This window comes from Podarcis erhardii (assembly GCF_964252035.2).
Source record: "Podarcis erhardii genome assembly, chromosome: 2".
NCBI classification, from domain to species: domain Eukaryota; kingdom Metazoa; phylum Chordata; class Lepidosauria; order Squamata; family Lacertidae; genus Podarcis; species Podarcis erhardii.
In genome coordinates this window covers 3,024,675-3,050,811 of record NC_138498.1, presented here as the reverse complement: position 1 = coordinate 3,050,811, position 26,137 = coordinate 3,024,675, and the positions used below count along the sequence as shown (strand labels likewise).

The 26,137-nt window shown below is 48.0% G+C and overlaps 1 protein-coding gene, 1 long non-coding RNA gene and 1 pseudogene across 5 annotated transcripts in view; 2 read left to right on the top strand and 1 right to left on the bottom strand.

Moving 5' to 3' along the window:
- The window catches only part of ITGA5 (integrin subunit alpha 5), a 72,492-nt gene extending 54,688 nt beyond the window's left edge, over window positions 1–17,804 (bottom strand). The window contains exon 1 of one of the 2 annotated variants that reach the window (XM_081851715.1): window positions 17,514–17,804. In XM_081851715.1, the coding sequence (XP_081707841.1) occupies window positions 17,514–17,659 (146 nt within the window). In that variant the 5' untranslated portion in view covers window positions 17,660–17,804. The remainder of the gene's footprint in view (window positions 1–17,513) is intronic. The other variant, XM_081851713.1, reaches the window with a different exon arrangement.
- Window positions 16,138–23,147, top strand: LOC309336262. Of its 2 annotated transcripts, none has more exons than XR_014153956.1 (3): window positions 16,138–16,575; window positions 22,276–22,819; window positions 22,854–23,147. It is a non-coding gene; the product is annotated as an uncharacterized lncRNA (long non-coding RNA). The 2 variants fall into 2 exon arrangements; XR_014153957.1 differs by lacking the exon at window positions 16,138–16,575 and adding an exon at window positions 16,996–17,122.
- A 1,040-nt stretch (window positions 23,148–24,187) lies between these two features.
- Window positions 24,188–25,429, top strand: LOC309335421 (dynactin subunit 6 pseudogene; annotated as a pseudogene). Its single transcript has one exon. The product of its transcript is annotated as a dynactin subunit 6 pseudogene (transcript).
- Window positions 25,430–26,137: the final 708 nt, after the last annotated feature.

Sequence of the window (26,137 nt, the reverse complement as noted above, 5' to 3'; positions counted from 1 at the left end):
GGAATTGTTGTCCAACAACATCTGAATGGCCAGAATATGGGCTACCCCTGCTCTCTGTGTTACCTGATCTATGTGGCAATCTGCAGGGGTGGGGGGAAGGTTCCATCCTGCAGTTTTCAGCAACTGGTATTCAGAAGAAGGACATTTCATATTGCATGTTAACAGGGCATGAGGAGCCACCCACGGAAAAGCAGTTTGCTTACAAAGAGATCTGGCAACGCACCGGCAACACTGCTGCAACATCCACATAAGTTCCCAGACTGCCTTCTTGACACAATTCAAGGTGCTGTTTGTAGATTTATAAAGCCACTGAAAGGCTCAGGTCTCACATTCCTGAGAGACTACTCTCTCCCTTATATGTTGTCAGAGCAATGCTGCCTTTCTGACCACATAATCCAGTCTAAGGGGTGTGTATGTGTGTGCATGTGCAGACACACACACACTTGAAGAATAGCTCAAACAAGATTGGTGTTGGCTGAATCAACACACACACACACACACACACACACACACACACGCTTGCAACAATGACCTTTAGCACATGCATTTTGTACCACACCTGGGCCCAAAACATCTTGCATGAGCATCACACTCACTGGCAGCCCCCTTGCTATGGAATTTCCTTCCACTGCAGACATGTCAGGTCCCAGGCAGAACATTTGAGACTTTCAGCTGAAACTGTCTCTTTTCCCCAGTGAGCTCTCCTTACAAAGCCTTTCTATCAAGTGTGGAGAAACTTCGGCCTTCCAGGTGTTGCTGAAGTACAACTCCCAGCAGTCCCAGAAAGCATGACCAGTGGCCAGGGCAGATGGGATTTGTAGTCCAGCAACATCTAGAGAGGCACGCAACTATAGTCAACAGGAAGCAAGGAAAGTGCCTTGTGGCTCAGACATAACCTAGAGGAGCAAGACCCAGAGCTGGGGTGGCTAACCATTTCTGGCCTGATGGGGTAACCTTCTGCCCTCCAGGAAGCAGTACAGCCCCCCCCCCACCACCGGCATCCTAGCTTCACCACTGTCCTGGTAGATTTAACTTTTTGCAGGCCCAAATCAAGTCCCTCATTCTCTTTGCCTTCAAACTTCCAGCTCAGTCAAAACATCTTGATTCAAGAGGAAGAGGAAACTGTGATGTTGCAGGTGTTAACAACAACAACAACAACAACAACAACAACAACAACAACAACAACAACACAGCCTCAAGAGGAAACACATGGGGCATGAAACCTCTGAACATCTATCAAGGATCTTCTGCACATTGCAGAGGCTTCTGGGATATGAAACCTGTGGCTCTCCACATATTGTCGGACTCCCAACTTTCCTCAGCCCCAGCCAACATGCAAAGCAATCTTGCAGCAACCTTCAAAGACTCAACAGATTGATTGTGGCATGAGCTTTTGTGGACCAAAGCCTTGTGTCATTAAATGCATAAGGTGTTACTTTCAACTGGCAGGGACATATATGTATGAGTATGGAAGCGAGCAAAACTGATAAATGGTGGGGCCAAAAGGCCATGAAATGCAAGACACATTGTCTGAAATGTCCAGCAGCAACACACAAAAGCAGAATTGGCAATAGCAGAAACCTTCCTAGCTGACTACTGCTGTGGTGGATTACCACTGTGCTCAACATGTAAGCATCTGAGCTTGGCATAGAAATATCTCTCTCTCTCTCTCTCTCTCTCTCTCTCTCTCTCTCTCTCCACCACACAAATGTAGCACCTTGTGCCCAGCATGGTCTAAGAATTCTAAGAAACCAAAGAAGTCAGGCCAGTTTTCTAAAGCGGCATTTTCTAAAGGTTCAGTCCCTTATTTTCATTCAAAATGGTGCCCAGCCGTATCCAGACGCAGTTGACAACCTGTTTCTTGATCTTGGGAACTGTAATGCAAAAGTTGGTTACAGTAGTTCAAGTGGTATCCAAACGCACTGCAAACAAACAAGTTTCTGAAATATAGAGTGGTGTGTGTGTGAGAGAGATTGCACCCCTTGCATTGCAAGATTTTCCCATCCCACCCACCCCCATTTCCCCTCTATCCCTGTGCAACACACAGATTGCTGTCAACAGAGGAAAAACAACGAATCTGTTCCTCATCCTGCTGACTCAGTGCTGTGGGTGAGTTTTGTTGCAACATGCTTTCAAGGCTACTGCACAGGTGAGGCATTATGGCTGAAGAGCTCAAACCTAGATAAGGACTGCATATCTGGAGATCTTGTCTCAGAACTACAGGTGCCGTGAGCCACAGGTGGGCTGGCTGCAGAGTCAATGGGGTGCAGGGGCAATGACCCATGGGCCAGCTGCTGGAGAAAGAACCACACTGGCCTTGGTCATTAAAGAGTCCTTTGCTCCTGCCTCTTAATAAACCAGAAGGCAAAAAGACAACCTTCTGGCAACGTATGCAACACACGCTGCCAGCTTTGTGCAGGTAGATAGGATTCTAGTGGCTTCCAACATACAGGATTCACTATTAAAGGAGGGTCAAGAAGCATAAGTAGGCGGCCAGCCGAAGGGGGAAATAAATCTGATATGCGGCTCTGTCTTCCTTTCCTGCTGCATGTTCCTGCTGGGGACCATTTGGTCAAATGCCAGGAGTCCAAACAAATCTGACAGTCTGGGGCTGCACCAGCCCTCAGGCCATGGCCATTCCCTAGACCTCTGAAGGCAGCCTCTATTTTCAGTGGGTGAATCAATAGCCAACAATAAGCAGGGCTGGTTAATCTGCAACCTGCTGGAGAAGCAGCTGGTCCCGCTCTGAGGCCTTTGATGATGATAATGGAGGCAGCAACCCAAGCTGGCACTCCACATCCGTCTCCCTGGGAAAAGGAATGTGGATTATGCTAGGCTGGAGCTGTAAAAAGGAAGATGCAGGGACACTGCTCAGTGGGAAGAGTGCAAAGGTTTGATTCCCTGGCAAATTTTATCCCCAGCATCTCCTGGTAGGGTTGGGAAAGGCTGTTGTAGACAGTACTGTGCTAGATATATCTTAGAGCTATGACAGTCTCCATCACATCTTCAATTCTCCAAAGGAGCGCAGGCCCTGGTTGAGAGCCATGACCCATGGAATCCTATGCACAGCTTGGCAGGGATCAGGGTGGCCAATGGTCTGATTTTGTAGAAGACTGGCATCGTCTGTTCCTAAAAGAGAATTCCTCAGTGAGCTGGCCTGTGTATATGCACCACCTTCTCAATTCTCCATCTGTTTCACAAATCTGAGGAGATGAAGCTAATAAGGGTCAGCTTCTACTGGCACATATATTATTACCCTGTGGCCACAAAGTTGGATCTTTCACAGATGTGCATCTCTCCACAGCTCTGCTGCCCACCACCTCATTTTCCTCCTGATCTTGGTCTGTCCTGCTTGCCACTGTTCAACAGAGCCTGTGCAGGCAGTTACAGAGGAATGGAGGAAATCTGCTGTGCCCCCCCCCCCAGCATCTGTCACCCCAGCAACTTGTTCACTGTAATAGTAAGGGCTGCCCAGCTTCCAACACCCATCAGCCCCAGCAAGCAAGGCCAGTGGTTGTGGGTGATGGGAGCTGTAGTCCGGAGGGCCCCAACTTCCTCGCCCTTGCCCTGCTCTGTTCTGCTTTCGTCAACCACATCTGGAATACTGTGTCCAGTTGTGGGTGCCGCAATTTAAGAAGGATATTGACAAGCTGAACCGTGTGCAGAGGAGGGCGACCAAGATGATCAAGGGTCTGTAAACAGAGCCTTATGAGGAATGGTTGAGGGAGCTGGAAAAGGGGAGATTGAGAGGAGATATGATAGCCATCTTCAAATATCTCAATGGCTGTTCCATGGAAGATGGAGCAAGCTTGTTTTCTCCTTCCCCGGCGGGTAGGACTTGCACCAATGGCTTCAAGTTGAAAGAAAGGAGCTTCCGACTAAACACTGGAAAGAACTGTCTGACAGTAAGAACTTTTTCAAGAATGGAAAAGTCTTCCTTGGAAGGTGGTGGACTCCCTGTCGTTGGGAGGTTTTTAAGCAGAGATTGGATGGCCATATGCCATGGTTGCTTTAGCTGAGATTCCTGCATTGCAAGGAGTTGGCCCTTGGGATCCCCTCCAACTTGACAATCCTATGAATCAGAATGTAAGCTCCTTAAGGGGAAGAGATCTGCCTTTTTGCTTGAGTTTGTCAAGCGCTGGTGGTGCAGTGTAAATAAATAAATAAATGGATATGGGGTGCTGCTGTCCCCATGGTCCCCGGAGACGATGGCATCCAAGCGTGGACCTAAGCCCTTTGCAGCCAATCCAGACACTGAGCAAGTCAAGCCGGGTTTGCCATGGAGAACCCTTTTAAGAGACAACAGAAGGGGTCTGATTCCAGAGCAACTGAAATCTCACTGGCATGATTAGCACTGTGAGCCCAGCCATTGCCAAGTCATCCTTTGGGTCCCTCCAAAGAAGTCAGTTGGGGCTGGTGAGCATAGATGAAGCAAGCAGCCACAGACATTTGGCACCGAAAAAAATACAGAAGCTGTCACAAGGCTGAGCCAGAGGGCTTGCATTTCAACCAAGAAGATGAGAATGGGTGGCAGAGGTCAGGGGCTGAAGTGGGAGAGGTCAGCCAATGGACAGGGGTCAGGAAGAGGTCCTTTCCTGACCTCCCATGCAGGCGACCTTCAGCCGCAGCTGAGGAGTCTCTTGAGAGGCAGAAGAGATACTGCCTCTCCGCAAGTCCTGCCTGTTGTAGCAGTTCTGTTTGTCAGAGGGGAGCCAGAGTGAGAGCACATCGCAGGCATGCAAGAAGCATCAAGGATACACCAGGCCATAGTTTTGCAGTACAGTATCTGCTTAGCATGCAGAAGGTCCCAGGATGGATCCCCAGCAACTCCAGTCAGCACTTGGAATGCCCCATACTTGAAAGTGTGGAGAGCCACTGCCACTAAGAGTAAACAGTATTGAGGTAGATGGGACAGTACAAGGAAGCTTCCTACATTTCTGTGAACTGAGAATTGGAGCAGCAGCCTAGACCATTTTCATTCCATTACGGCAGCCTTTCCTGGAAATGGACACTGATTAATGTCCCTTCTTTGATGGCAACATCTAAAACTATAAACCTTCTCCTTATTTCCTTTCCTTTCCAGCAATGTGTTGAAGAAGCACAGTCAGTGAGAACTGTTTCATCCAAGCTGCTGTACCTCTTCCAAAATGTCCACAAAACTTTCAATAACACCCACCCACACTTAGTAAAGGTGATCTGCAAAGGACTTAAGAACCTTACTGTAAGTGTCACTACCTTTCCAAGTCTCTCAACACATCAACCAGGGACCCTGCGTTCCTCAAACTCAACTGGAGAGAGAGAGGGGGGGGCCTCAAAGCTGCCTCTGGCCTGGTGCCGTCTGGGGTCCTGCCAGCTGAGCAAGGGGGGGAGGAGCACACCCCTGGCTGATGAGCAAAGAGGAAAGCTGGCTCTAGACTAAACCGGGAGCAGACAGAAAGCCATCAAAGCTCTCTTCTCTCCACCCCCTGCCAACTCTGAAGGGTTCTCCCCCTTGAATCAGAGGGAAGGAGTCACTCAACCACATTAGCCAGACTTTCTGCAGTGGGGCTGGATGCCACCAACACCAATGTGACAGTCACTTCTCCTCTCTGTTACTTTAAACTGCCCTGCAAAAGACCCCTCTGCTTCAGCCACCACTCTTTACTGCACTTTTGGTACCACTGGATTTCCCTAGTCCCATTCCATCTGCTGTTGGGCAGCCCCCAAAATCTACTCCAAACAACCCCATCCGTGTCCTGCTCTCTTTAAGATGGAGTATAGTATCTCAGAAACAAGTCTCATCAATGTTGTGCACAGTGCTTTGCAATTAATTTATTTCATAAATACACTGCTTGATTGCAAAGAAAACCCCCTCAAAACATTTTACAAAAGGTAAAATAGTAAAATCAAGAAAAATGTACAGCCACACTTTAAAACATACAAAAGTTAAAATACTACAACAAATTAAAATTGCCCCAACTTCCTAAGCATTTGGGTAGGCTTGTCCAAGCAGGAATGTTTTTAGCAGGTGCCAAAAAGAGGACACTGAAGGCGCTTGCTTGGTCTCAATAGGCAGGGAGCTCCAAAATGCAGGCGCTGCCACAGTAAAGAATTGAGTTCTTACAAATGTGGAATGGGGATTATGTGGCACCTGTCATAGTGCCAGTTCCACCGATGGAAGTGGTCAAATGGGTCCATGTAAGGCAAGGCGATCCCGTAGGTAAAGTGGTCCCAAGTTGTTAAGGGCTTTTGACACTCAATAACTTAACCGTAATAGTGCAGGACAAAGATATCCTCTGGAAATCCTTTTTATTGCACATTCATGATGCTTTGTGTCCACAGTGCTATACTGGGTTGACCACACGGACCTGCTTTCAATACTGTGCTTGCAAAGGTTTCAGGACACATTTAATTTCCAATCTGTGCACCCTACTGCTGAATTCCTGTAACTTTTCATATCACAACTGGTCTGGGTTTTAAGTTGATGCACTGTAGCCCCTCTGGGTGGCAATAATCAGCATTCAAAATTAGCCGAGCGGTAGTTGCATTTTGCGACTGGCTGGCACCTAGCATCTCCACCTGCCTGGGCAGGTGATTCAAGGGGTCTGCAGGGTAGTGCAGCAGCAAAAGACACATCTTTTGCTACTGCGCTACCCCACAAAACAGCTGATTCACCCGTAGTGCAGCAGCAAAAGACAAGTCTTTGTTTTTTGCTGCCGCCGCACTGCCACTCAAATCAGCTGTTTTGGGGGGTAGCGCAGTAGTAAAAGATGAATCTTTTGCTGCTGCGCTACCCTGCAGACCCCCTGAATTATCCAGCAGCAAAAAATAAAAATACTGCTATCTGTCTTTAAAAAAGAAATCCCCCCGCCCACACAAATGGTAACTAAACATTCTGTTTTAGCACCCGCAATCCAGGCCCCAGGAGCCATATGGCTCCTAGCTTTTGTATCCCAGTTTCTAACCCTGGCCTGTGTTTGATATTAGCCAAGCATTTTGCACCTGGCTTTTGACCACTTGCGACCAAGTGAAGATGCCTAGGCACCAGGATAGCACCTGACATCTCCACTATCTGGGGATCATTGGATCTGCACTGTTTTCACACACTAATGCCCCACCCTGTAGAATTCTATCAATTATATTTTATCTGCACAATTGGAATGAATTTCTGGAACCAAAATGCTTTTTCTGTGCAGCCTGATCAGGAGCAGTCGCCTTTAAGAAAAAGAGGTCGGCAACAACCTCCCCTCTGCAAACAAGTCACACTGCAATCAACTGAACGTAGCCAGCCAAGCTCAGGACCCCCTTGCATTATCAATACAAATAAATAAATAAATAAATAAATAAATAAATACATAAACAAAGGACCTACGAATGTGATGCTGACACAACCACCCTACACTAATAATACGCAATAGAACGAAAGAACAATACCCCATGTCTCCTTCCCTCAAATGCAAGATGTCTATGGCAAAAGTGTCAATCACTAAATGTGAACCAACTCTGAAAAAACTACAAATCGAAAGTGGAGACAACTGAGGTACCTTCTCTTTTCTGTTTGTTTTGTAACACAAAAAAACTTTTAATAAAAACTAGGAATAGAACAATATATATGTGTGGACGGCCCCTGGATCAAGTGACTTTTCTTCTTTAAGTTCTCAAAGCTCTTAACTGAGCTCAAGGTTGTCATCTGAACAAGCCAGATGTTTACTGATCAATCACCATCAGTCCACCCTTTGAAAAATATGACTTTAGAGCCCTCTTGCCCCAAAATGGAAACTAGATGTTCCGTTTTGGTGAACATAACCTTGGTTTAAGGTGCCATTGGGTGCCTAGCTTATATATCTGAGTTTCTAACGCTGTACCCACCATAAAATAGCTCAGGATTGTCTACATCGATTCTCAGCAGCTCTGCGGGGTTTCAGACCAGGAGTCTTTTCAGGCTCTACCTGGAGGTGCCAGAGATCAAACCTAGAACTGAATATTCAAATGCAAAAGACAGCAGCTCCTGCACCTTCAGCTGTTGCCCAGAAGAGGGAATTTCAAAAGTTGGAGCTTCCCAGGCAAACTAAAGCCTCTGAAATTCCTCCTTCCACAAAAATGCAGGAGCCCTGTTCACTTTTATGTCTTGCCACCCTAACCTGGCACCTTCTGCTGGCAAAACAAGTGCTCTACTACTGAGCTACAGCCATCCCTCAACCCCATGGGCCTAGAACCCACAGCCTTGTGGTTTTAACAGCAACATGCCCCTATCCTACCCACTGAACTACCAGACCCAGTGGAGCCTGAAGCTATACAGTGTATTTGTATACTCAGCAGCAGCTGCCTTGCTCTGGTTTGGAAGCAGTTTCTTTGTAAAATTGCCATAGTTCCCCCACCCCCAGCTTAAATAAAAACTTAATACAACGTCTTTCAGTGGATCTGGTTGTACTTACTATAGGAATAGCTGCCACATTCAGACACATTTACTATCTGGATAGGCACAGAAGAGAAGGGAGGAAGGAAAGGAAGCAATAAACTGGATTTGTGTGTCCATGCACATACATTTACATGCACGCGCACCAACTTCAACATGCACACATCCTCCTCCCAAAAGCAGAGACTTAACTTCCCCTGGGCGGGGGAAGATCTATTGTGTGTGTATTGCAATGTACACTCAGTGTTTTTCCGAGAGACAAAAGGAGGACAGTGATTTAGCAGGGACAGGAACCATAAAACAGGGACAGTTGGCGCTGAAGCACCAGGCTTGCTTAGCCTGCCAGGAAGTGAATGTACAGAACCCACCCCTTGCACCAACCAACCCTTCCTGCAATAAAAAAGCTAATGCTGTCACTTTCCGCCCTGGAATCTCGGCAAGGAACTTTGTTTTGGCGATCCATAAAAAGGTCACATTTGCAAGAGCTGCAAAGAGTTTTGCACTTTTTCCTTTTTTTTAAGCTATGGCTCAGTGGAAGAATATATGCTTACCATGTGTAAGTCCCAGATCCAGACCCCTGCAGTTTAAGAGACCTCAGGGAACGGAGCTGAGCAGACACCTCTGCTGGAGATATTGGGAGAGATGCTGCCAGTCAAGAGTAAATAACACTGAGCTAGACTCTGTATAAAGCAGCTTTTGATATGTATTTATGTTTGTTGTCTGTAGTTGATAAGAACCTATTTCCAATTGTCTCCAGAGTCTTGGAGGGCTTATCACATCTTGCCCTAAGTCTCTTGTTTCATTCCGACATTTCATCCTATGTTACAATGGTTGTGAACAAAGACCCACCAGTGTTTGCGGGGGGTGGGGGTGGGGGGAGCACAAGAAACATTTGGACTTTTTACTGGAAAAGTACCTTTTTCACGGAGCTGGGGGAGAATCATGGACTTGGTCCTCTTTTTTTCTATAGAGGACTTCTGTAGCAAGGGGACAACCTCTGTGAAGAGCATCATGTGTGTCTACACAGAAGATCTAGTACCATTGAGAAAATGGGTTGCCATTATGTAGCAATGCCTGACATTACTGCATTTCAAGGAAATCAAGCCATGTCATTCAGGACAGCCAATGAGACCCCACTCAAAGCATGGAATGATGCTATATCACCGTAACACACGACATCAGGACATTACAAAGGACTCATCCATTTAGAACACACAAACTGAAAAACAAATATTTTGAAAGAAGCAGGGGTTGGGGGAGCAAACAAATTACTTTTTAGGGCTTGCCTCTAAGCTGTTAAGAAAAGCCTACATCTAAGAGGCTGCATTTGTTTCCCTACAACTGTACACAGCTGAGACCACGATACACATGTAGAGCAGGAGCTTGAGAAGAGTGATTTTGAGCCTCTGCAGGCTGCTGTTGGTGGGCTTTTTGCTGCATATAATGCAACATCTTTTGGTGCAACAATACACATTATGGCTGTCAGGAAAAGTACTCCTGCACAACAAACACAGAACATCACCACCAGCAAAATTTCTAGTACATTTACATTAGTCCAGCAGAAACTTACAGGATCACGCACTGATTGAAAATGAAGCAGTTTCTCCACCTTGAAACAGTATTGAAGGAGGAATTGCCCAAAACCTCCCCGATAATCACCATGAGGAAAATAACATTTGGAGGGGCCTTTTGAGGGAACAATCCTCTGCTAATTCTGAACTGCCCTTGACCCAGACAGAATGAGCATAACTACATCTTTACTAATACCCTGAACCAGAGATATTAAACATCTCTGAGGGATCCTTGTGGGCCAACTGCCAACTCTTTAGGGTTCAATGCACGTCCCTCCTGTCTCCTGTCCAAATCTAGATCCTAGACCAAAATCTTTTGCCAAGAATTTCAAGCAACAGCCTGGACAAAGACATGCATGGAATGTTCTTTGTCCCTTTCACTTTACATAATTAATTAGTGACTGCTACTCAGATGCCAAGCCAGCCATTGTGAACTTGTGCAGTACCTGGAAAGGTTGCCACTTCTTAGCAATGACTTAGCAGAGAAATCATCTTCATGGCCCAATGTTGATCTGTTCAAACCTTGTGTCTTGTGCTCAGAATTATAAAATGCTATGAAATGGGCTGCCTGACCAGGAGACCCCCACTGAGCTCTGCAATATGCAGCAGTTAGGACCATCTTGCTGGCTGGATTGTTTCTAGGGAGCCAACCATGGTGGGTTTGTGGTCACTGCACACCTGCTCCAGCTGCTTAGGCAGACACTTCTTTGTCTCAGCCTTGATTTTTTGCAGCTTCAGGCCCCTCAAGTGCAGTATGGAAACAGAGAAGAGGGGAAGCGGAAGATCAGCAGAAAGGGGAGGGCTGTTGGGCATTGCAGTTGAATTTGCTGGTCCTTGCCTAAGAGCCCTGGAATCAGTCAAGGAGCAAAGGCTGTCTGGAAGCTTAAATGGAAGACCAAGTGCTTGCTCAGAGACACAGAACCTGCTGGAGTCAATTCCCATCAGCCCAAGCCAACATGGCCAATGGCAGGGGATCATGGGAGTTGTAGTCCAACAATAGTCTGGAGGGCACCAGGTTTTCCCAGGGACAGGGGTGTATAGGGTGTTAGGGTAGTGTTTCTGGTGGGGGACACATTGTACTCCTTCTGGGGTGGTCTGCCCACCTTTGGTCCCCACCCTGCACTCAGCTCCCCTGTGGCTCCTAGAAGCTGCCAGCATGCGACAGCAGCCACACCCCAGGAATGGCTTTGACTGGCCGGCTAAACCAGCTGAGGGTAGCTGATGGGTCTCAATCCCTCAGTGAGTTAGGAACTTGCCCTGCATGCAAAGGCAGGCTCTGGTGGATTGAGCGGACCAATAGTGGGTCCAACAGTCAAGAAGGCAACATGTGTTGTAGAGGGAAGTGAGGGGCAAGTGGGGCTTGTCAGCCTGGGAATCTGGCCCACCAAGCAGAAAGAAATGCTGATCCTAAACCTCTGCTGCCTTGTGGGATATCTTCAGAATAAAAGGCTAGGTTTTCCAGATTGGAATCCTAAGGCGATTGGATGGTGCCTTGCACACCTCCTTCCAGCAACTCCTGCAGCCCAGCTCATGCCAATTGTACTGCTTTCCTTTGAACCACATCAGCAAGGCCGAAAGGGGGAACATCATCTGGGCAGGCCAGGACCTCCACACACACTGTCCAGGCTTGCATCCTGGGGGGGGGGGGGCACTTCAGTGCTGCTAACACAGCAGTTTAACTTCATCCCTGGAAGCTCCCTCCCTCCATTGTCTCTCAAGACAGATGGATGCCAACAACTCCAGGGGCCTCAAAATAGCACTCATGCTCTCTCTGCCATGGCCTCATTTTATCTTCACAGGCCTGATCCTAAGCTACTGTCAGACTGTCCCCATTCCACACTTGACAGACAGATATTATTAACCCTATTCTATTCCAGAGCTGGGGAACTTGTGGCTGTTCAGATGCAGTCCCGGCCTGATCTAAGGTGGGTCACAACAGCACCACTATCAACATACAAATATATCTTGGGGTGGAAAACTTACGGCTCTTTGGATATTTTTGCAATCTAACTCCCATCAGCCCCATCCAGCATGGCCAATCACCAGGGGTGGTGGGAGATGAAGTCTAACAACGTCTGGAGAATCACATGTTCCCTATCCCTGCTCTATTCCTTCTTGGTAACACCAGCATCCTACAAGGAGGTGTGAGTGAGAGAACTCATTGCACTCTCTTCTTGACTACTGGCATGAAGAGAACCAAACAAGCATCCAGATGAAAGATAAAGCAAACTGGACCACAGAACTGTCCTATCCACTCATTATCAAGAGTTGCTACAAATGTGACAAAAAAGAGAACCCCACATGTGGGGTAAATAACATGCAACCAGTGCACACATTATGGCTGGTATATGTGCAATGTGCTACTGAAGGCTGTCCCACCCACCCCTGTAAGAAGCCTGTGGCTTTCCAGTCTGCATGCACATTGCAGCCTATGTGCAAACATCACACATAAAGATCCACAAGCAGGGCTGCATCTTATTTCCTGCATGCAAATGCATCCCGTATATAGGAATGTTATCACATTTGAGCCAGCCACTGTGCTTGCTAAGCACAGCTGAAAGATCCTCATTCCAAAGTCTGCTTTAGATCTCAAAACAGCCTGCTAGTACTCCAAAGACAATCTTGTTTCCTGTGGAGAAGCCTAAACCAGGCCACGGTGGTGGTGGCGGAGAAAACACATCACACACAGCACCGTGCTTTGGCTTTCAGGCAGCCTTCCTAGAAAGTGGGAGCCCGAAGAATCAAGTTGCTGCACATGCCAGCCCATCCCTGCTGAGGCACGAAGGGCCAGGACTCCTGGGATCTATCTCTTGTCTCTTGGGGAGAGGAGAGGGCCTGGCGGTTTCAGTGTCTGGCTCAGAGCCAGGGCTCAACACCAAGCAAGGCAGCCTGCCAGATAGATGCCCAGGACGACTGGGCTCTTTCTGAGCAGCGTAATGTTGGGAAGGATGCTGCATTTGCTTCTTGCAAGCTCACAGAGGGCAGAGCCCAATGAGAACTTCTCCAGACAAGTGCAAGCACTACTGGGAACTGCCTGAAAAGGAACATCCACCAATTCATATCTGGAATCTGGCATGATGTCACATTAAGTTCCATTTCTGCCCCTCGGCTGCGGGTGGACATCTGACCGAAGGGTGCCTCATTTGCTCCTGCTTGTGTGACAGTGTTACTGGGATGGTATGGATTAAATGGGGGAAATGGGAGGGCATGCGGAGTTTCACCAATCTGGGAGGAGCTAATTTCCCCTTCCTCCCCGCAAAAAACAACAACAACAACTCATTGACAAAGAGAATGCAGATAGGCAAGTCCTGAGGGCATGATGCGATTGGTGTCAGCACCTGGCATGCTGGGGCAGCTGCCAGGGCCCCAAAAACCTTGGCAGGGCCCAAAGTGATGCCTCCCTCACTTGTTATTTTTCTGGACCAGCACACCCATCAGCTGGATCTAGTCACCAGGCCAATTTCCTGCAAAGTCCCCAACCTAGCATCACTCTGGGTAACCAAGCTGCTACCTTCCAGATGTTGCTGGACTCCTCCTTCCATCAACAGCAACCAGCGTGGCCAATCATCAGCAATGAGAGGAGCCGCAGAGTCCAGCGACATCTGGAGGATAGTGTTGGCTGCAGAGCATTGTGGGAAATTAAGAGAGCGTCCACACCCAGGCTGCTCAGCATTGCTTGACATTCTCAGAGCCCTTTCAAACCTGGAACCAGCCCTCGCTGCATGGAACCAGATGCCAGTAAGTGAGAGGCCCGCCCCCACCACCTTGCGCGATGTAATGTAGTGGGTAGAGTGATGGGCTTACACTGGGGAAAACATGAGGTTAATTTTTACAAATGCTCACTTGGTTATCTCGGGCGTGGTCCCCTTCTCTTAGGCAAACCTTCCTCAAAGCGTTGTTGTGAGGATAATCTTCGGGGATGGGACCATGCATGGTGCCCCAAGTTTCTTGGAAAAGCAGAATAAATATATAGCAAAGATTGCAAAGATTGGGATGGTTTACCAAGGCAATCTCAGCCAGGCCAAAAGCAGTGACTGGTGCACCTGGAACAGGAATGACCCTTCCAGATGTTGCTCGACTATACCTACCACCACCTCTCTAACCACTGGCCATGTTGGCTAGGGCTGATGGGAGCTGAAGCCCAACATCTGGAGGGCTACATGTTCCCTATCCTTGACCTCAGAGGGAGGCCATTCTTTAAACAATTTCCAGCACAAACTACACAGAATCGTGCAAGGGCCTCCTTTCCTCCAGTGACCTTCTGGCTCACTACATTAGGTGGAACCTGGGCTTGCAAGCTTTATAGGGTGGGGACTTTGAGCCTGGGTTTCTTAGCTCTCTTAAAGCCAACACTCTCATCACTGAACTACGCTGGCTCTTCTGAAGCATCAGGCGCCATTTGCCACATTATAAGGGCGTGTCCCAAGTACCGCTCATGGCAGATTAGTTACTGCTTTCTTTCTTTCTTTTAATGCTCAGAAACCATTCTTTCGTCTACACAATCAGGGGATGTTGAAAGAAACTTGGAAGGGTGGAGTTTTTCCTTCCCAACTCTCCTCTGGTGCACTTTTGTGAGCGAGGGGCAGCTCTCATCTCAGGGTATACAGCATAGATTCCCTGTGTGTCAATTAGAAGAGAGTGCAAACCTAGGCATGTATACAAGTTCAGAGATTTTCAAGCTGGTTGCATGCATGTTTACTTGGGAGGATGTCCCAGTGAATTAAATGGAACTTATTCCAAGCCACTGCACACTGTATTGCACCAGCATTTAAAGGTCCTTCAGGAAAGCTGGACCAAAAGGAGATATTTGGGACTAAATCCACTACACAGCTAGTGGGCTCCTTTGGGTGGAAGGACAGTATATAAAATTTAAGAAATGATATACGTATTTGAATGTGTACTGTTGGTGGCACTAGTTGAAAACCTAAGTGAAGTTAGGTAACGTATTTTTCCATGTATAAGACGACCTTTTTCTGAATTTTTTTGTGATAAATTGAGGGTCCTCTTAATACGGGTTAATATGCTAAGTAAGCAAGGGCTGGTGCTGCGGCAGTAGCAGGGAAATGTCAGAGAAGAGGCTGCTTAGCCACTCTTCCTGGCTTAGAAAGAGTATTTGGTGAGTGCCACTATGCGGTGTATTACTGGGGGCTCATTGAAAAGCTGCTCAACAGCTCAGCGAACTTACAAAAGAATAAATAGGGGTCGTCTTATACATGGGGTTGAGTTATATATGGAAAAATACAGTAATTTTACACCACAGATTTATTAGTTGTAATGGGGAAGCCCTTAATTAAACATTTCAATTATCACGTCCTGATCTAATGGCAGGGGTGCCAACTTGAACAAAATATTGGAGGGGCAGGGAAGCCCTGTCCCACATAGGGCCGTCTTTAGCGTATGCGGCACCGGGGTGCAAAAAACTGCCCAGCGTCCCCAAGGAGAGCATTTCCCAGAGGCTTGGGAGGGAAGCTGCGGGCCTTGTGTGAGCAGCGTGCATGCGCTGGGCAGGCCTCTCAACGGCCCGCCAATCCCACGTGCGCAGGAGGGCAGCACCCGCAGCAGAAAAGCCTGCAGTGCTCCGACGGGCTCTGCTCTGGGGCTCTGCTCTGCTCGGCAGCGGTTGTCGGCTGGCCTGGCTCTTCAATCCCCGGACTCCAAATCTCGGGCCCTAAGAGCCCGGTGCCCAGATGTCCTGCACCCCTAGCGCCTATGGGCAAGCCGGCCCTGGTCCCACATAATCAATCACATGTCATGGCACACACACAACATTGGAATGGCAATGCCCACCAATGGGGGGGGGGTTTGGCTCTTTCATTTAATTTTTTTTTGGGGGGGGGCTTGACACCTCTGTCTAATGGCACCACTGGAACATCCCACCCACTTGCTCAGCAGCAGCAGCAGCTCAGTTGGGAGGTGGAAGAAGTCTCTTACGTGCACAAGTGCCCCCACCTGTACTCCCCTTTGTGCCACATGACCCACCCCACCTCTGACTTGCGCAAGCCTTCCAGACTTCTGGTGTGTGCACAAGCAGGAGGAGCTGCCCTACTCAGCTTGCCCCTCCTTGTCACAGACGGAGAGATATTCAGTCACAATATTCCCACTGTCTCAAGCAGCATCCTTTCTTTTCCGATGACCATACCAGGATGCGGATGTGTCCTCAACACCCGACCCTCTAGATGCCTTGAACATCCTGGCCAGAGAGGAAGGGGATCTGAGCATGCTTTCTTCTGCTAGACGCCCTCCGCATGGGCAAGTCTGGCCGTCAAGTCCAGGGTGGATTAGCTGGATGCTCTGCTCATCAGCCACCACATAAGCTGCTTTATACTGAATCAGAGCACTGGCCCATCCAGCTCAGTACTGTCTACACTGACTGGCAGCAGCTCCCTTGGGGGTTTCAGAGAAGCAGTCTTTCCCAGCCGGACTGAGGATGCTAAAGAATGAACACCTGGGACCTGCTGCGTCCAAAGCAGATGCAAATAAGGCCCCTCTCTCGAATTGGGAGAGGAATCCAGAGCAGGATCTTCAGCATTTTGCCTTGCCAAATTCCTCCCCACCAACCTGCCCATTCCCCCAAAACACCATATGAAAAGACTGAGTGGAGCAAGGAAAGTAAGTACAGTAACTTTGCTACTTCACTAAGCACACCTTTGTGTGTGTGTGTGTGTGTGTGTGTGTGTGTGTGAGAGAGAGAGAGAGAGAGAGAGAGAGAAGAGAAACAATCAGGCTCCCACCCTCCTCCTCCGCTTTGTCCCAAGCTAGAGACCCACTTCCCTAGTCCTGGTCCCGACAAAAGGTTTGGTACCGACTGTGCGTCTCTCTCTCTCTCTCCACCCCCAACTCCAGCTCATTCAACCCCAAGCCGACCCCCTTCTTCTGTTCTCCGCCCCCCCCCCAATCTCTGGAACAAGAGCGGCGGGACGGAGCTCCGATTACAGGAAATGCTTCGTTGGGAGCCTGTTGGGGGCGCACGGAGAGCGGCGAGGCGAGGGGGGCGCGCACGGAAAATCCTCCCGTCTCGCCTGCGGCGGGCTGGGCCGGCGCGCGTCTCTCCCGCGGAACAGCAGCAGCAGCGGCGCCGTCGCCCAAGGGGAGTGCGCGGGGCGGAGATCCCGAGTAACGGGAGCGGGCTGGGAGGAAACGCACCGGGCGGGGCACGGTGGGTCTGCAACCACTTAGTGGGGCTGGGAAGAGGGAACGGGCGGCGGGCCAGCCGAGGGAGGGGGGGCGTGATTTGTGGAGTCGTGCGGGGCGGGGGGGGGGGAGAGAGAGAATACACTTTCCGAAGCCAATTCAATCGGAGCCAATTCCATTTCGTTTCCCTTTCTAACTTCTTATCCAAGCTTTGCTAAATCTCCTGCACCTTGGAGGATGTGCGCGCACGTCCCTCGACCAAGTATCCCCACCTCCACTCCCATTTTCACAGACAATCCGAGTCCCCGGATTAATGCGGGGGTGTATGTGAAGAGAGTGAAAGTTGTCCCACTATGCCCCTCCGCAAAAAAATATACACCCACCAAGTGTGTCCCCCGGCCCTTGCCTCGCCTTACCTCTGCGCGTCCGGGAGGTAAAAGTCCACCGAGAAGCCAAAGGAGCTGCCGGGGGGGCCGCGAAAAAGCGCCGGCGCCTCGGCGTCCAGGTTGAAGCCCCAAGCGCAGGGCACGCCGAAGAGGAACAGCAGGGCCCGGGGCAACATAGCTGGGCCTGGGGGTGCGGGGTGGAGAGAGGGGGGCTCGGTGGATGGGCTGAGAGGCCGGAGCAAAATCCCAGCCGGCGCTCCGGATGGTCGCTCGCCCAAGTCTTCTTTCTCCAACCCGCCCGGAACGTGAGTGCTCCGGAGGCTCGCCGCCTCCCCTCCCTCCCTTGCCCGAGAATGACTCACAAAAAGGAGGAGTCTCCCGCCCGCCCCCACCTCGACGGGACAGGGGGTGGGCAGGATGGATCTCATTAAACTGCCAGCGCTGCGAATTTTGGAGGGGAGCCAGGAACAGCTCTGATGAATATTTGGAAAAAGTTTTGAGTTCTAGATTTGGCTTTAAACTCCCACACACACCTAAAAACACACACAACAACCACGCGCGCGCACACACAAAGCGAGTTCTCCCCCCAAAAAATTAACTGCTCCGTTTTGCAAGCGGCGGTAAAGTTCTCCGGTTTTGCAAGAATTGATGATGTCACATTGGGGTTTTCCTTGCTTGAAGGAAATCGAGCACTCTGTGCCAATTTTTGGGGGTCGAAAGGGTTTGGTTGTGATTGGTTGCCCTGCGTTACCATGAAAACGCAGTTAAGAGTCAACCGAGTGAAACGAAATTTAATAAACCGAGTCAGGTTTTAACTCCCCGCCCCTCAAATAAAAATCTAGAGGGCTGTGTTTGAATTGGACAGGGGTTTTTTTTTTCGGGGGGTGTTGCTGGAGCAGAGGGATGCCCCCAAATCCTAAAGTGTTCGGATAACCAGGAGCTGGCATGGAGGAGAGTGCCATTTGCATGACGATGGGGTTCTAGACAATCTGATCACTGTATTAAACGCTTGTGTCTAATAACCAGATTTGGACAACCCTGTCCACTCCCTTGCACCAGGTTTTCTCTCCCAATGATACATTCGCTGACTTAAACGCATTTGAACGATCAGTCAGCCCCCAGTGGCTCTGTTCACAGGTCATCTCACTTCCTGTTACCCTCCAAGTGTTGTTGGATTCCAGGGGCAAGGCTGCATTCACAGTGTGCTCAGCTTGAAGGAGCATGTGAAGCACCCCCCCCCCCGAGAATTCTGGGCACTGTAGTTTATCCAGTACAGTGGTACCTCGGGTTAAGTATTTAATTCGTTCCGGAGGTCTGTTCTTAACCTGAAACTGTTCTTAACCTGAAGCACCACTTTAGCTAATGGGGCCTTCCGCTGCCACTGCACCGCCGGAGCATGATTTCTGTTCTCATCCTGAAGCAAAGTTCTTAACCCGAGGTACTATTTCTGGGTTAGTGGAGTCTGTAACCTGAGGTACCACTGTAGTTTATCACCACGAATGCCTCCCTTGTTCTCTTATAACAACAATGGTGCCCACCTGAGAGGGGCCAGAACTGAGTCCGGTGAGTTCCTGCTGATATAAAGCCCTGAGATTATCCCTTGCAGAGTTACAATCCCCACCAGCCCTTCACAAACTACAGTGCCCAGGATTCTCTGAGTGAAAATGTGTGCTTTAAAAGTACAGTGTGCACACAGCCCAAGGCATCCAAATCCTTCTATTTGGAGAAGCCATAGCTCACTGAGCTAGGCACCCTCTCCTTTAATCAGCGCAAGGATACGAAACCTACATAGCCCTTCAGATGTCTTTGGACTACAGTTTCCATCATCTCTGATCTTTGGCCATGCCTAGTGGGGCTCGTGGGAGTGGGAGTCCCAACCACATCTGAGAGGCAGAGATGGTTAACAGCTCCCAGGTTAAAATCCTATGCACACTTTTTCTGGGTATGATCTCTCTTGAATAAGGTTCTGAGGAGACATATAGTGCTGTCAGATTGTGATCTGTTTAAAATTGAGATTTGGGAATATTATTTATTTATAAAAAAGAACAATAAAATAAAAGCAATACACTAGCTTCCTAAGAGGTCTCCTTGGTTTAAAACTTTAAAAAAGAAGTGAGGCTTTTTCTAATGCTTCATCACACACATCATTACATCTATAGCCTTGTTATGAGGGAACTGACAATGGTACTCTGCACATGCTTAGGGGCACTCCAGGACTGAGTCCCTTTGTTCCAATTAAGTTTTACTGTATTCAGCATAAGGAAGGAAGTTTGGTCAGATTGGAAAACCCTTATTTATCTTCGGATTCAGGAATTTACCTCTTATCAAGGCAGAATTGGAGTTGGTTAAACCAGTAACTAATGAGACATCTCTTCTCCTGCTTCTAAATTCTACATCTAGGCAGCAGGGTTGGCAGGATGCAAGTTCTGTATAGTCCTGAAGAGGTGCAGGTGCCCTGTTTAAGTAAGGTGATGTCAGCGATGAAGGGTACTGCTTGAATTACAGAGGAGAGACAGAGGATGTGCAGCCCCTTGTCTAGTGCACTGCACATCCCCAGCTCCTGTTTTTAGATAGCGTTTATACCTATGACCTCACTAGCTCAGTGGCAGTGGCATGCAGTGACATTTTTCATAGAGGAACAGTTAGGGCCAGAGGCTTGTGGGGGCAATGGGGGAGATGTCGTGCACATGACCACTGCACCTCCCTCCCTGGGCTGGGCAGAAGCTTCCTGGGTTTTGGGAAGGAGGTGCCAGGCTTTAATACTTTAATATTCTAATTTACCAGGAGCATTTAGAGGAGTAGCCTAGTCCCCCTAGTCCACTGACCACATGCCACTGGACAGTGAGTGAGGAACCTGTGGCTCCCAAGGTGTCGCTGGACTCCAGCTCCCATTAGCCCCAACTAGCATGGCCAATGATCAGGGATGATGGGAGCTGGAGTCCAGCAACATCCAGTGAGCCACGGGCTAGCCACTAGGTAGCATTAGGTAGATGAAAGGCTCCTTCTCACTTCCTTTTAACTATGCTTTCCAGGCTCAGGTCTGCGTTTTAAAGCTCTCTGTCTGACTGGTTTTGCTTTTGTTTTAGTCCCTTTGGCACAGAATCATAGAATGGAGCTTTTAAACCCAGAACCGTGTCTAGAAACACAGCACAAAAGGAAGTGTGAGGGAGCCCTGAGGCAACTAACCCCTGTCCTCCTGACCTTGTACCTGAAATATGGTGATAATAATGTTCTGCCCTACAGGACTATTCTGGTGAGGCTATTCTGCTGGAATCATGTTCTGCTGAGTCTTCAGCACTTTTGGAATGAACTATCTCAATGCCAAACGTTATGACTGAAAACCCAGTGTATTCCAAGTTTTTGAGAAAGGCACTCTGCACGCATGTAGGAGGATGCCTCTTCCTTCCTTCCTTCCTTCCTTCCTTCCTTCCTTCCTTCCTTCCTTCCTTTCCGAATGACACTGTGCACAGACATTCAAAGCAGAGGAAGAGCCATAGCTCAGCGGTAGAGATTCTGCTTTGCATGCAGAAGCTCCCAGGTTCGGTCCCTGCCGTCTCCTGGCAGGGCTGGGAATGTCCCTCGCCTCAAACCCTGCAGAGACATTCACGGCCAGTGCAGACCATTCTGAGGTAAGAGCCTGAATAGTCTGATCTGATCTAAGACAGGATGTGGGGTGATAGGGCATCAGAAGGCAGCAATGTTTTCCCAGGCTGCTTTGCATCTGAGTCAGGTGTGGGGATCCATGGCACCTGTGTTTGGGCCACACAATCTGCAGGCTCTGGGAATAGATTCTCATACCCACCAGGCAGCCTCACAATGTTCCCCGAGGCTTTTGCCTAAGCAAATGTTTTGCAACATTTGGAAGGGTGGGTGTGTTGCTGTTATTATTTTCCATGATCTCAGTTAGCCAGAGTCAAACGCAGAATCCTGCCTGCTGACACCCCGCCCTGGGGCTTGACTAGGAAAGGATGGACAAGCAGACAAAGCCTCGCCTGCTGGAGCTTGGAGAACTTGAGAGGAGCATCCTGTCCTGCTGGGTTGACGACTTTCTCACCTTTACTTTTCTAGCGCTAGCTCAGTCCCCCCCCCCCCCCGTTTGGGGAGATCTGGGCAACCATCCATTTCTGCAGCATTCTGCCAAGTTCTCTTCTCTTTTTTTAGTCCTCCATGAGAAATAATAATAAAGAAAATACCCCATGTGAGCACGACCCTCTTTCTCTCAATACGAAGTAACCCTTGGCAATCTCCTCACTTCTGGACCTAGGAGGGTCAAGGGTTGCATCTAGGCTGCCCTGTGTGGTTTTAAGGAAAACTTTTTCAAAACTAAATGCAGGGCACTCCTTTCTCTACTGAAAATCTAAACAACTGGGGTCATTATTCATATTTTCCTTTCATGGATCCTATAGTATCCATGGGTGGTAGGCAAAATACAAAAGAAAATCTTTTCCTTTTTTATTTATACTTTTAAAATCTATACATTTCATTAATTTTACAATCCGTTTAACATTTCAAAATCTGACTTTCTTCCCCCTTTCTGTAGTTCCTTAATTTTTTTCATATCTTCTGCATATCCAAATTCATTTAATTTACTTGTTTAATTATCTACTGTAAATATATACTCTTATAAAACTGCAGGTTATTACAATAATCCTGCTCATGTTTTTATCTGTTTACAATTTATCTGTTTCCATTCTTTTTTAAAGAGTTTGTTGTTTTGATTTCTTATTCTTCTGGCATGTTTCACCATTTCTGCATATTCCATAAGTTTTTGTATCCATTCTTCCTTTTCTAGGACTTCTGCTTCTTTCCATTTCCTGTCATGGAGAAGAGTGCTTCAACTGTTGAATTTTCACCTGCTGTAAAGAGCCCTTGTCTACTAAAAGAAGTGACAGCAGCTGGCTCTCCCTCCCCTTGGAACTACAGATTAATCTGCAGTCCCCTTCAGTGGTTAATAATGTTAATTTAAAGTGAAGAGCACAAAAAGGGGGCTGCTAAAACAAGAGAAACAAACACCCCACACCACCTTTTGAATCAGTCAGAAACTACACCCTCCCCATTCCCTTTCCAGATACTAATACCAAAGCCAGGAATTCTGGCTCCAAGTCTCTGCCCTGCCTCTGATTGTTACTGGAATGGCCTCCATAGCTCTGAAAAATGCTCTGGCAGCTCACTTGGGTGTGTCTGTTGACATTTAGGAGAAGTGATTTCATTTGTCTTATTATTTATTGATACTGAGCCATCAACATCCCTGGCACTTTTCTTTGCATGTTTCATTGATAAGTGAGGTGCCTGATCATCCCGCTGCAAGGTGTTTGTCCCAGGGAGGTGACGGTCCGGTGCCAGGGGTCGTGTATGTCGGCAGAACCAGAGTCTGACCATGAACACACTAGTCAGCACAATTTCTGAGCTGCCAAGCGGGACACCAGCTGCCTGCAGGGCCTCCCCACCTTCAGGCAGGGGCTCAGCGCCCCCACCCCAAACCTACCTTGGACTCCAAAAAACAAAACAGAAGAGGCTTCCTGCATTACAATCTCATCACCAGACATGAACCATTAAATATCTTGGTGCTACAGTATGTGGGCGGAGGGCAGCTGCTCAGTTGTAACATATAGAATAATAATAATAATAATAATAATAATAATAATAATAATAAATTGTATACCATGTGAGTGTGTGTGTGTTAAACTTGCTATCTATGTAACTGAGGTGACTAAACATAGTTGCAGGTAATGCGGCCCTTGGTCTCTTGCTCTCACTACTGCATTTCCATACTTACTAATAAAGAACGACGGGTAACTCAAAAGCTTGTATGTATACCCCTACATTAAATGAAGCTGGCTCCCACACACAACCACAGGGCAGCATTTTAGCTATTTTGTGAGTTTCCCATCATAGGACAGAATTCCCCCCTCATTCTGGAAGAGGGACCACTTCCCGCCAGGCTTTGTACTCGTAGGCAATTCCTTTGGAGGCACACAGTAGCAGCAAACCCTCTTTCTCTTCAGCTGCGCACACTGCTTAACGTCCCCTCACATCCGCTTCGGCTGTGGATGGCTTCATTTTCCATCTCGCCAGCCCTCCTTAATTGAGTCCAAAGGTTCTGGTTTTTGTTACTCCAACTGTCTTCTCCTCCCATCGCTGAGAGTCCCTCTGTCCTCTCTAGAATGGTTCTGGGCGGCTGCAATAAACACGCGTCATTCCAAACGTGGCCACTAGGGGTCAGCTTCACTTGGCGCTGCAGCATGTTGACTTTCACACCTCACCCCCCATTTCCTTTGGGGGCTCAGGGTGTGGTAGATGGCATTCCACTGAGCAGCTACTCAGAGACAGCATGAAGACCTAATCTTGCTCTGGCATCCTGGGAAACCAAAGAGAAAGAAGCTGTAAGCTGCAAACAGACGTCTTTATCTATGAACCAGAATCTGAGTTAGGATTCATTTGCTTTGGAAAGCCGATACAACTGCTGTTACTTTGATACAAGGCGCTTGCGCACCCACAAAACCATTGGAGCAGTGCAGATACACCCACAGTTACCACAGGTGCCTACATCTGTGCTGGGGGGGGGGGCGGTAGTGCAGAATCAATCTGCGATGAGCTTTTATTTTTGGAAGAAAGCTGCTTTCTCAAGAAGGCAGGCGGAAATATGCAGTAGGTCTTGCCTGTGTGTTGCCTGTGTAGTGTTCTAAGAATTTAAGGTCTCAAATATATAAATTAAATGTACAAGGCAGACACGTACATAAATCCATAAACCACATATTTGAAACAGTACAGTCCTGAAACCATTTTGACTCTCCCAAACTGACCAAATGTTTCTCTGCAAGGAGGGAAGAAATGAAAAAAAACCCTCCCCATTGTCTTTGTGCCCACAAATCCTGCCTTAAGGGCACATTTAAGGTGTGAATAGGGTGAGCCTGTGAACTGTGACCTAGATTCAGGAATTAAGTAGTTATAATAACAAAAGAGTGGCCAAAAGGAGAGGGAGGACAAGATGGCAGAGAAGGCGCAGAAGAGTGTAAAGACTGCTCCTGGAGCTGCTGTCTGTGTCGAGAGTGAAATCAAGGGTGATGTGACAATTGGGCCTAGGACCATCATTCACCCCAAAGCACGGATTATTGCAGAAGCTGGATCAATAGTAACTGGGGAAGGTAACCTCATAGAAGAACAGGCAGTGATCATAAATGACTATCCTGAAAACATTACCCTTGATACAGAGGAGGTTGGAGCCAAACAATGTTGGCACCAACAATGTCTTTGAAGTTGGCTGTTATTCCCAGGCAATGAAAAGAGGAGACAACAATGTAACTGAGTCCAAAGCATTTGTGGGTAGGAACGTGATTTTGACGAGCGGCTGCGTCCTTGGAGCCTGCTGAAGTGTCAACACCTGCGAAGTCATCCCTGAAAACATGGTCATCTGTGGAGCTGACTGTCTTCGGCAAGTGCAGACTGAGCGGCCTCAGCCACAAACACGGCAGCTGGACTTCCTAATGGAAATCCTGCCAAACTATCACCATCTTTAAAAAGCCATGAAACCAACTCCTACTCCTGTGAAGAGCTGAAGACACCCTTCTCCCAGCATGCTTACCAGAACTGCAGTGCTTTCAGGACTCTTGTGTCCGCAAGAACTAACTCACTTAACTTACATGCTCATTCATTCCACTGTGCAACATAATGTTATTTATTAAAATGATGAAAAATTAAAAAGAAAAAAGAAAAAAGAGTGGCCAAAACCCAGATAATGCAATCCGGTAACTTGCCAGACAGGAGATAAACAACACACTCAGGATTCTGTTGTAGTCCACCCACTGTGATGTATGTGTGATGTATTGGGGGGGGGGGTGGTCCTGGGCTACACCCCTTCTGTGATGTATGTATGATGTTTCTGGGAGTGGTCTGGAGTTTGAGGGTGTGCAATTTAAAAAGTCTATATAAGGGCAGGCACACCATTGTTCGGGGTCCTCCTCCTTTCCTGCGTGTGAGGGGAGCACTCAGTTGCAACAGCTTTAATAAAGATCAGGCTTACTAGCTGCTTTGCTTCTCAATATTCTCTGGTTGGCCTCTGTTATTTTCTCTGACCGATGGAGAACCTACAAAGGACTCTGTAAGGGCTATTGTGTCCCCCATAAGGGAATCAGGGCATATTTTGTTTACAACAGTAGATAAGTAGCTGTGTTGGTCTGCCATAGTCAAAACAAAACAAATTCCTTCCAGTAGCACCTTAAAGACCAACTAAGTCAGTTCTTGGTATGAGCTTTCGTGTGCATGCACACTTCTTCAGATACCATCTGAAGAAGTGTGCATGCACACGAAAGCTCATACCAAGAACTGACTTAGTTGGTCTTTAAGGTGCTACTGGAAGGAATTTGTTTTGTTTTAACAGTAGATAAGAAAGCATTCAGTCCCCATTGATTCTAGAATAAAATGCCATGCAGACACAGCTTGAGTCAGACCATTGGTCCATCTGGCTAAGTACAGTGGTACCTTGGGTTACATATGCTTCAGGTTACATACGCTTCAGGTTACAGACCTAAGCCAGAAATAGTGCTTCAGGTTAAGAACTTTGCTTCAGGATGAGAACAGAAATTGTGCTCCGGCAGCACGGTGGCAGCGGGAGGCCCCATTAGCTAAAGTGGTGCTTCAGGTTAAGAACAGTTTCA